This window comes from Entamoeba histolytica, genomic scaffold (genome assembly GCF_000208925.1).
Source record: "Entamoeba histolytica HM-1:IMSS scf_1104750518611 genomic scaffold, whole genome shotgun sequence".
NCBI lineage: Eukaryota > Evosea > Mastigamoebida > Endamoebidae > Entamoeba > Entamoeba histolytica.
In genome coordinates this window covers 4,886-16,988 of record NW_001914877.1, presented here as the reverse complement: position 1 = coordinate 16,988, position 12,103 = coordinate 4,886, and the positions used below count along the sequence as shown (strand labels likewise).

Below are 12,103 nucleotides of genomic sequence, written 5' to 3'. Positions count from 1 at the left end.
TTTTCTTTTTATAAATAATCAAATATAATTTCATCATAGTTTGATATTAAAAATAATATTACATTTAAAAATTAATTAAAGGTTTAAAATTAAAATAAATTGAAAATACAAGAACTCTAAAAATTTATTGTTTTTCTTCTATTAAAAAATCAAGTCCAATCACTCTTTTTGTTGTAAATCTTGCTGGATAAACACCTCCAGTAAATATAATTCCACCTAATCCTGTTGGATCTTCATATCCTTGTGTAAGTTCACCATTTGCACATGTAGATGGAATATATGATTTATTTTGTTTAGAATGAATCCAAAATCCTTTTTCTATTCCAAAAACCCATGACTTAGAACCTTTATAAATGTCAAGTAATTTATTATTTGTAGAAAGAACATTAAATTTAATATGTCCTGTATTTATTTTATTTCTAAAACTAAATAAAAAATGTGCATTATCTGTTATTACAGGATAATGTTGTTTTGTTGGAATAACACTATGATATGATCCAAATACATCTCCTTCAGTTGTTTCAATAATAAATGCAACTGAATTTACTATTCTTAATATTGCCCATAATATATCTCCTGTAAACCCTTCATTTGAATCATAAATTAATTTACATGTTTTACTTCCTATCCATTCTTGTAATGTACTAATCCATCCTTCATCAATACCAGTTCCACATGTACGTCTTAATTCTTCTTCTCTAATTAAATCATCATAAACTGCAATATTATTATTAAATTCATCAATTCTTTTGTTTAATGAATCTACTTCTGTTACAATATTATCTTCATATTCTTCTTTTCCAATAACTGTTTGTTTCAAAATTTCCATTAATGCTTTATCTCCAAGTTCTTCTTCTGATTCTTCTTCTTTTTTTCTTTCTTTTTTCCCTTCTTTTTCTATACTTTTATCTTGAACATAATAACTTCCATTAACTGTAATAATACCATTATTAGTTAAGTTGTTGATCTGAACAACTGGCATTTTCTTATTTCTTTTTTAGTTTTCTTTTTGTCTTTAAAACATTAAAAAATTATTCTACAAAATTGTTACTTTGTTTCTTTTGCAATTTCATTATATGATCTTCTTAAGTCCCATAAATGTCGAATGGTTTGTCTTCCATGTGGACAGTGCCATGGCTTATTTAATCCAACAAGACGACTTATTATTTTTTTCATTTCTTCTCTTCCTAATGAATCTCCAATCATAATACTCATTCTACATGCTTCCGTAGCAAAGATTTTATGTTTCTTTTTAATAATGACTTTCATGTCATTTCTACATCCTTTTAATTGTTGAACTAATTCACTAAATTCATTTGCTCCAAAGAAATTCTTTCCTCTATGGTAAACTTTAGTAAGAAATACTCGTTGTGTTGCTTCTTTATCTTCTCTAAATGTTACTTCAAACCCAAATTGTGGAAAAAGTCCTATATTTTCTTGAACAAATATTTCATCATCCGAACTCATTGATACTTGTAATGGACTAATTAATGTTTGAACACTTAATTTGTCTTTCTTCAATAATGTCTCATAATTATAAATCTCATCTGCTGCATGTTGATCAATAATATACAAGTCATATCCTAATTTCCCAATTATAAATCCTTTATTGAATTGTCCAATAATTTCAATTTCTTCAAGAGTTGTCTTTTTCATTTTCCGTGGGATTTTTAATATGTCTTCTTCTGTTCTTTCTGGTTGACATATTGGATAATCTTTATGACATAAAATCATATGTTCTACTAGTGCTTTTAATTCAATCGCTTCAATAACCAATTTGTTACTAGCTATATTAATCTTTATATTTTCTTCTTTATTTTTTTCTTCATTTTCTTCTTCATTTTTCTCATTAAATTCTTCTGAAATTGATGAAGATTCTTTATAATGCATTTCTGTCCTTTCTTTTATTTCTTTTTTATCTGATTTTCTTTTCCCATTTCTTGTGCTGATTATTTCTTTATCATCTTTTATTTGTTTTTTTAAATCATTCTCTTCTTCCATCTCTTCATTAACTTGTTCTGAAACTACAACAGTATTATTAATTTTATTCATTCTTCCTTCTGTTCTTTGTCTAATAATGTTTTTCTTCTTTTCTTCAATTTCTTTGATTTCTTTTTTCTCTGCTTCATATTCCTCTTCACTCATTCCTTTTTCTTTAATCTTTTTATAATCATCTTCTTCATTCTTTAATATAGCTTTTCTTTCATCTACTTCTTCTTCACTTTTTCTTTCTTTTGACTTAGATGAGAAGTTTCTGATTTTTTGTAGTGAGCTTTCTAATGAACTTTCATCTTTCAAAATATCATCCCACTCATCTTCTTTCTTTTCAATGTCAGAGACTTCATTCTGGTTTTCATTTATATCATTTTGTATAGTTTTTGTTTGTTGTAAAACATTTGTGTTGATAATAGAAGAAGTTGGAGTTTCTTCTTCTAAACTTTCGTTTTCATTTTTAAGTTTGTGAATAGTTACTAGAGGTTTTTCTTTTTCTTCAATAATTTCATTGTTAATGTCTGTTCCAAGAATGTCGTGTGTTGTTGTTTTTTGTCTTCGTTCTTTTATTAAATTTTGGGTTGATTGAGGCAAGAAAGAAAGATTAAATGTTTTAGTTGGGGAAGTATTTTCAATAACACTTGAAGCACACTGAGAAGCTTCATTATTAATAGTTGGGATACTTTGTTCTAACAATTCAGTTGACCAAACTGAACTAATACATTTTTCCATCAATGTAATAACATTGTCTTCATCAAGAAAAAATACTTTTCTTTTATCAGGAGATACATTAGGATCATATTCAGCAACTGAAATATTTAAAATTACTGTAGGATATTTTCTTTTAAATGAAACACCTAATGACCTCCATTGTTGTGTAATGATTTGTTGTAATTTTTTATGTTCAATTGGTCTTTTATTTACAAATAAAAAGATTCTATCACTATTAGTTCTTCCTTTGTCTGTAAAGTTAGATACAATTCCAGAAATTTTAATTCCTTGTTCTTCAAATTCAATAGGAATAGTAACATCTTTTGCATCTCCTTTAAAAAAATTATATAAATTTTCTTTTAATGATTTACCATTACTTTGAAGTAAAATAATATTTGTTTTTTTAAATTGATGAGTAAGAATCATTTTAATATCAGTTAACATTAATGCATAGTTTTGAATTAAAGTAATTATTTTAGTTAATTCTTTATTTTTGTTTCTCATAAATTCTTCTCTTCTTATTTTATTATTCATAAACAACTTTTTAACTATAATTGTTGTTCCTTGTTTTCTTGTAACTCTCTTTTTAATTCTTGTTGTTAATTGAATTGAATTTCCAACTTCTTTTCCATCACTACTAATTATTTCAACTTCTCCCATATTTGATATACAATATAATGCTTCTCCTCTAAATCCATATGTACTAACTTTGGTAAGTTCTTCTATATTATTAATTTTTGATGTACAATGTCTTTTTCCTAATAATTCCATGTTTTCTTCATTAATTCCACTCCCATTGTCTTCTACAATAAGACTATCAAGTCCATAATTATTTAATTTTACATTAATTATTGTAGCTCCTGAATCTATTGAATTTTCAATTAATTCTTTAATAACACTTTCACAATCAATAACAACACATCCTGAACTTAGTTTTTGAATTATTTCTTCATCCATAATATGAATTGTAGTCATTCTGTGACGAAAATCCAAATTTCTTCTTATTTTTTGAACTTCTTTTATTTTTTAATTTTAATTTTGATGAAAATAAAAATATTATTAAAATAAGAAATTGAAGATATTATTTTAAAAAATTAAACAATGTTGTAATGTATTTTTCTTTCTGTTTACCAATATGGATACCATCCTTGATAACATTGACATAAATTTTCATGTGAAATAGCTTGTTGGATTAGTTTGTCTACTTGGTTATGTACATCTAATTCTTCATTTCCAAAATCTTTTCCTGTTAATTTATCTAAAACTCTTTGAGTAACATTACCAGCTTTTGTATTATAAGCACCAGTCATATCATCATTATCACTAAATAACTCTTTTTCATCTTGTTTTTCTATAACTTTAATTTCTTTTTCTGTAGTTTGATTATCTTGAGATAAAATAGGTGTTTGTTCAGTTCGGTCTTTTCCTCCAAGAATAGTAACTATTAATGGGTCATAAACAAATGCCTCTAATACAGCCATTAAACTATCTTTATTTTCTCTAAGAACTGTCATTACATTTTCACATGTCATTCTAAACGTTCCTTCAATCCCACTAACTTCCATAGCATTAACAATCATTCTAGTTAATCTAAATGGAATTTTTTCTGGGAATTTTTCTCTATTCATTGCCACTTCAAAACAATCCCCAAAATCAATATGAACAACATCACCTGTAAATTTTTGTAACATTAAATTTTGGGGATGTCTATCACCAAGTCCAAGAATATAACCAACCATTGACATTAATGCTACACTTCTTGTAAAGTTTGTTCTTCTTTCAAGCCAAATTTCTGATGTCCAACTTTTTAACCACATTGCATTTGCTAAATCCATTTCTCTTTCTTTAGTATCTTTTAAAACCCTTTCAAATACTTCTAGTTTTTGTAATGTAGTTAAATTATCATATCTTGGTGCAATTCTATTACACAGTATTTTTTCTGTATCAACTTGAACATTTTTACCATTTCTATATTCTTTTACAAATTGATGAATTGTAATACTATGAGGCACCCATCCAATAAGTCCACTCATTGGACTTAATGGAATAACATCATAACAATGAATAAACAAATGAATTTTTGATGTTTCGGAATTACTTGCTAATAAATCATTTACTAATCCAAATAATTGCATTACTCTTTCATCTTGTCTTAAGTCTTCATGTCCTTTTAAAACATATTGATATTCTTTTCCATTTGATCCTATTATAGTTAATTTTCTTGGTCTTTGTTTTGATGGAATTACTTCTAGGATAGGATATATTGATTTAATAGTAATTATTCCTGAATTAGCTTTGTATGTTCCTGGAACTGCAATGTCAAGATCATGTGCTTCAGATAGTCTTGGTGCAATTAATGATAATTCTAATCTACTAATTTTATTAATTGTATTATTTAGTCTATTATAAATTCTTGAATAGATTTCCCATGCTATTGCTAAGTCATCTATATATTGAATTTCTTCTCCTTCTTTATATTCTTTTTCATATCTTAAACAATATTCAAATGCCTCTTTAAGTTCTTTCCCATAAATTAGTCTAAATGATTCATCTCTTGGTGTATTTGGTTTTTCTAACTTTTTCATTAATGGTTTTAATACTTCCATCATTTGTTTAAAGTTTTTATTAATATAAAATTCTTTTGAAGCTAATTCAATCGCTTCCTTCCACATTTCATATGGAATTATTGCTGCTCCAACAAGTTCTTCACTAACTAACATTGCTTGTTGAACAAGATGTCCACTTTCTTTCTTAATTTTTTCAATAATAGATATTGCAACATCTTTTCTATCTTTATTTGGTGATTTAGATGCTACTGTTAATGCATAAACAATAGCTTGTGGATGTGCCTTCCCAATAATTGTTAATAATTCTTTTGTAACTCTTCTAACTGATCCTACTTCTGATTGAATTCTTGCTATAATTTGTGGAACAACATGTAGCCATATTTCAATAGGTAATTCATTAATTCCACTTGATATTGCATGTTCAACTTCATAGTATTTCCCAAATTTAAATAATATTGTTAATAATCTTAATGTATCTTGTAATGTTTGTTTATTATTACTTAAAATTAATGATTGAACAAATGCTTTTACTGTGGTTTCAATATATGTAACCATTTCTCTTTCATCTTTTCTTGTTTTTTTAATTATTTCTTCTATTTTATCTTCTTCTATTTGAATTTTCTTTTCTTTGTTATGTTCTTCTTTGGTATTATTTTCAATTTCTTTAATATTTCTTCTAATTATATTAATTTCATCTTTTGATTTCTTTTTTGTATTTTCATAATAATTAACTACTTCAAAATTTATTAATGCCCATCTATGCCAATATTTATAATTGTCTTTATTTAATTTAATTGTTTCTTGATAATGTTTTAAAATAATTTCTATATTTTCTTTATTAAATTCTTTTTTATTTTGTGAAATATTTAATTTCCATTCTCCAAGTTGTGAATAAATTTGTGATTTAACTTCTTTATTTTCACTATTTTTATTAATAACTTCTTTATATTCTTCTAACAATTGATACATATTTTCTTTTTCTTTAATATCTTTTGTACCTTTCCACATTAATTTTAAATATTTTACTCCAACTTCAAAATTATCTTTTGGTAATGCTTCTATTTTACCTTCTATTTTATGTCCTGCTATTTTATTTAATGCTTTAAATGCAAGTCCTTCTTCTCCCATTTTATCTATTATTCCTGTAAAACTAATCCAACTTTTAATATTTTCATGTTTTGTACTAATTATTTCTCTCATTTTTAATATTTTTTGCCATGTTTTAATATCTTTATGTGATTTCATTAGTCTTTCATTCCATCCTTTCATTACTATTTCTTTATTTATACTACTTTTTTTCTTTTTCATTTCTATAATTTCTTCTAATTCCGTAATCATTTCAGCTTTTGTCAATGCTCCATATATTCTTTCATATCCTTCAGTTGCTAATACACTAAATTCATTTCCTAATTGTTTTTGATTATTCTCAATAATTCTTTTTACTTTTTCAATTTCTTTTTCTCTCATTTCAATTTTTTCACTTTCTCCAATTCCTTGTTTTTTATCTATTTCATCAATTAAATGAATACTTATAATTATATTATAAATCGTTCCTTCAAATCCTTCGACTTTTTTAAATGTTGGTGTTTCTATTATGGCTTTGAGTCTTTCCCATTTATCTAAATAAAATGATGACGCTGCAACCATACTTCCCATTTTTTTAATTTCTTTTTCATTTAATTTCCATTTTTTATTTTCTTCATCCCAAAATGTACTTGCTACTTCATCTAATGCTTCCCAATCTCCCATTTCATATAAACATGTCATTTTAACTTCTTCTTTTTTACTTTCTTCTTCTAATTTATTTAATGCTTTATGCCACATTCCTAATTTGGCATACCATGTGGAATTTAATTTCATTTGATTTTGTTTTTCTGCCATTTGAATTAACCCACTTGCTGCATCTTGTCTTTGTAATTGATTATTAAGTCCAATCAATTCTTCAAATATGGCTTGTTCTTCCGTAGTTTCTTCTTCTCCAAGTGTATTTCTTCTTACTTGACTCTCTTTATTTTTAAGTCCTTTAAATTCAATTTCTTTATAATGAAGTGCTTTTGCATATGCTCCAATTGCTTTTGCTTTATCTCCAAATTCTATCATTGGTTCAATAAGTCCTTCATGTTCAAGAAATTCTGCTAAATTTAATATTAATGATACTGCTTCATGTGTAATTGTTGGTTGTGTTAATGCAATTTTCATTTTTTGAATTAATTCATTTCTTTGTTTTTGGTCTTGTGCAATATAAACTGAATAAAATGTGCAATTAAATAAATCTCGTGCAACTGTTGAATTACTATTGTTCGCAATATCTTCACATCTACTTAATATTCTTGATGGATTTGATTTTAAAAATACTAATGAGATTTTTTCTACCCAATCACTCCATTCTTCTTTTTTTGATCTTTGTGTACATGAATCCCATACTGCCATAATTTTCCTGTAATTTTCTTTCTTTTTCTCTTCCGTTTTATTAATTTCTTCATTCCCTTCACTTCCACTTATTATTCTTGTTTGTTCTCCACTTCCTCTTCCTCCATTTATTCCCCCATTTCCTCCTTTACTACTTATGGAAATACTTTTTCTAATCTTTTCAATACTTTCTTCTAATACTATTCCCGACTTACATGGATGTTCCCCAATTGCTGCTCTAACAACTGGATGAAATACAAAGTATTGTGCTCCTAATTTCGTTGCTAACGTTGATAATCCCATAACTACACTATCACTTAATTCTTCATTTCCAATAAGTCTTGAAGTCGTAAATATAATTCTTCCTGCATATTCTCCGATATTAACACATGTAAAAAATCTAAAAATATATTGCATTATACTTTGTCTTAATCCAACACTGACTTGTTCTCCAAGTAGTTCTAAAAAGACTGGAATAATTATATATAAACTATCATCTATATTTAATCTTTCTGCAAATGTTAAAAAGCATTTGAGTATCATTGGTGCTTTTACTTTACTATCATCTTCTTTTTTACTATATTTTAATTTCGTTAATTCACTAAGTAATATTGGAATAATTGTTGGAAGATATTGTTTAAATTCATCTTTAATACTTGATGCTGCTTCATGACAAAATGCACATGCTTCTCCAAGTATATTTCCATCCCAATATTCTTTTATTAATCCTATTAATTTTGGTAAATATGTGTCTCGTATTGTTTTATCTCCTAATGGCAAAATTGTTCCTATTCCTTTAATAACATCTGGTCTTATACTTGTTGGACATGTTTTAAATACATTAACATATGTTGAAAATATATATGATACAAGTGGATAAAATAATTGGTGTTGATTTTTATTCATCATTTTTAATGTATTTCCTATTGTATTAATACATGAAACATGAATTGACATCATTGTATTATCTTTTAATAATTTAGTTAATGTAGAAATAATTGTCCATGCATAATATTCATCTGGCTGATTCGATAACATAGGGATTTGTAGTTCAGCACTTTCATCAACTTCAACTTCAACTATTTCCGTGTTTGTATGTTGTCTATATTGAAGTGGATCTAATGCTCCTAATACTCCAATAACACTAACCATTGCTGTTTTAATTTGGGGTGATCTTTCATTAATCATTATTTCCATTAATATTTCTACCATTTCTGGATATTGTTGATATAATCCAATTGCAACTTCTGTACTTCTAACTAATTTAGTAATACTTTCTAATGCTGTTAATCTTAATTCCGTTTTTTGATTTGATGTTCCTTTTTGATGTAAAATAGACACTATAGCATCTAAGGTTTGATGTATATATTTTTCTTCAATATTTCCAAGACTAATTAATTCAGTTATTGCAATAAGTAAATTTCTTTTTAATGACGTTGAATTTGCAAGAAGTTCATCAGTTAATTTAGGCATAAGTACTTCAATAATTGATTCACTATATGGTAAAATTAATGACCCACTTGTTTTAATAACATCTCCTATTAATATTGTTGATTCTTCTACACTTAATATTTCTACTCCATGTCTTAATTGTGAAACAAGTTGAATTACAATTTTTCTAAATGATGGTATAATATACATATAATTATATGACGTTAATCTACAAATAACACAAATAACTTGTTCTCTCACTTTAAAGCTTTCATCATTCATTCCAATAAATAATTTTTGAATATTCATTGCTTGTGATAAATAATAATCAAATCTTTCATCAAAACTTGACATAATAGAATATCTAATTCTACTATCTAAATCACTAAGTCCATGTGTTAATAAGATTTGTACTACTTGTCCAATATCATATCTATGAATATCTTGTTCTTTACAATTCTTTGGTAAAAGAACTTTTCCTAAACATGCTACTTCTTTTCTTATTTCAATATCTTCACTATCAATAAATTGAAGAATAGTTTCTTTAATTAATGGAATAATATTTTGTGAGACTTCTTCTTCAAATTCAAATGAATATAGTGTTTGAAGTGCTAAAATAGTTAATTCATGTGGATTAAATTGGATAATTGGAATTACTGATACTGGTCTTGTATGATCAGGAAATAAAACTGATCGAATCATTTTAATTAAAATATCTTGATATTGTTTTTTTGTTTGTGGAAATGATTCAAATAATGTTTTGAGTAATTCAACAAGATATGGATTAAATCCACATTCATGAATATCTGAATATACTTTATAAAATATAGTATAAATTTCATTTGATTTATTATTTGATTCTTTTGTTTCTTCTATTCCTTTTTCAATTCCTCCATTTTTTTCTTCTTCTCCTTTTAAGTATTTAATAATTTTACTGAGACAATAAAATATTCCATATACCATATCTTTTCTTTCTTTTTCATTCTTTAATTTTTTGATTGATTCAAATTCCGTTTTATTAATTAAATTTAATCCTTCTATTGTAAAATATCTTTTAATTTGATTTGGAATATATTCACAAAAATCTCCCATAACTTTAAGTACACTTGGTTTTTCTATTCCATTTCTAAAACATATTAAAAGTGCTTTCATAACATTATAAAATGATGGGATTTCATTCGAAATAAATTTCATATCATTTTCATTTAATCCTATAAACATTTTTAATTCTTTAGAATTACTTGTTCCTCCTGTTCTTCTTCCCATCATTCTACTATTTCTTTTTTCACTTTTACAAATAAACCCTTCTTTTGTAAATCCTATTGGTGCTTCTTTTGGACTAAATTTTTCTGGATCAATTTTACACATATCACTAAGTGAAAGAATTGAACTATTTCTTATCGTTTGTGATTTACAATTCAGTATTAAATATAATAAATCAGAAAGTACTTCATAATAATTAATTTTATCACTACTTTCTTTAAAATTTTTTAATATAGTAATTCTCATTAATACAACTCCATGGTTTGTTTCTTCATTACTTTCTGTAAGATTTTCTCTTTTAAATTCATTCAATGCTGATGCATATAAATATTCAAATCGTATTTTATCTTTTTCATTCTTTAAATATTCATCTAATGCAATATTCGCTTGTTTTCTCGTTTCATAATCCCTTTCTTTAAACCCTTCGGTAATAATTGAAACTATATCTTTTTTCGATGTATAACATGTTGATGGGGCATTAACAATGATTTCCCTTAATACCATGACTTTTGCTAACACACTCAATTCTTCATAACTACTATTATTACTACTGTTACTTATTGCTCCTATTCCACTTTTTGGATTATTTCCAACTGAAACTGAAATATATTTTAATTCTTGTTCAATATAATCATGAAGATTATATCTTATAATCTTTCCAATATATTTTGCTGTTTTTTTCATAACTTCTTTGTCTTTTGTTTTGATTAATTGATTTAATGCATCTTTACATACTTCTTTACAGAACATTTCCCCAAAATCACTTTTTAATATAATGTCAATTACCCTTAACATTCCCATTTGTACTTTTATTGTAGGTCCTTCTCCTGTCATTGTATTATTTTGTAATCGTTCTTTGAAACAGTATTTAATTAATTCAATAAATGTAGAATCAGCTTCTCCATGAAACTCACTTGACATCGTCATGAAAAAACTTTTTAATCCTTCAGCTTTTAATTCTCTTTGCTCTTTTGTTCTACCTTTCTTAAGTACTTTATTTTTCTTCTTTCTTTTCTATAAAAATTTCAAACTTACACTCTATTAAATCATCAATAAAACCATTTAACTTTGCCTGCCAATCTGTTGATGACATGAAATATTTTTATTTGGAGTTTTTACTCTTTTTCTTTTTCTCTCTTTTTCTTTTTTCTCTTTTTCTTCTTTTCACATTTCATCTTTTCATATTTTTATTTCTTGTGCTTCTCCCCACTGTCTCAATCCCTCTTTAACTTCTCTCTTCTTTTTCAATTGTCATTCTCTTCTTATGTCTCATCAACACCACTTATTATGATAAGTTAATCGTTATGTCTTATTCTATGAAAATTAAAAGAAGAACAACTAAGAAAGGAAAAACAGTGAAAAAGGGTTATTGTTGATGAACAAACAAAGACATTATAAATGCAAAGAAGTGCATTAAAGAATGTGGAGATGAAACAGAAATGAAATAAAATGGTTATTATAACTATTCATTTGGGTATGAAGTGATAATAAAGATATGGTACATTCAATTTACGTAGTAGACAAGTTTTGTTGGGAGACACTATTCATATAATGTAAGACATGATAATTACTTGAACATTTTAATTTCATGGATTAATTTTTTAATTTTCAACTCTTTATCTAACTACTTTATTGTTTTAGTATTTCTTTAAGTAATTAAATAATTCTTATTGCTATTAGCTTCAAAACATTTGTCTATGTTTTATCATTCTCTCAGAGTATTGACTGTT

General features: G+C 25.8%; 3 protein-coding genes across 3 annotated transcripts; all 3 read right to left on the bottom strand.

Annotated features, from left to right (window-relative positions):
- Positions 1–124: 124 nt before the first annotated feature.
- EHI_155180 (uncharacterized protein) lies at positions 125–982 on the bottom strand (the record flags this gene model as incomplete). The annotated part of the gene is made up of 1 exon (XM_645544.1): positions 125–982. One exon carries the CDS (start codon positions 980–982, stop codon positions 125–127), a length of 858 nt encoding a protein of 285 aa, XP_650636.1.
- Positions 983–1,047: 65 nt separating this feature from the next.
- EHI_155170 (DNA mismatch repair protein PMS1, putative) lies at positions 1,048–3,678 on the bottom strand (the record flags this gene model as incomplete). Its single annotated transcript, XM_645545.1, has 1 exon — positions 1,048–3,678. The coding sequence occupies one exon, from the start codon at positions 3,676–3,678 to the stop codon at positions 1,048–1,050; it is 2,631 nt and encodes an 876-aa protein (XP_650637.1).
- Positions 3,679–3,830: 152 nt separating this feature from the next.
- Positions 3,831–11,466, bottom strand: EHI_155160 (FKBP-rapamycin associated protein (FRAP), putative; the record flags this gene model as incomplete). The annotated part of the gene is made up of 2 exons (XM_645547.2): positions 3,831–11,349; positions 11,405–11,466. The coding sequence occupies 2 exons, from the start codon at positions 11,464–11,466 to the stop codon at positions 3,831–3,833; spliced, it is 7,581 nt and encodes a 2,526-aa protein (XP_650639.2).
- Positions 11,467–12,103: the final 637 nt, after the last annotated feature.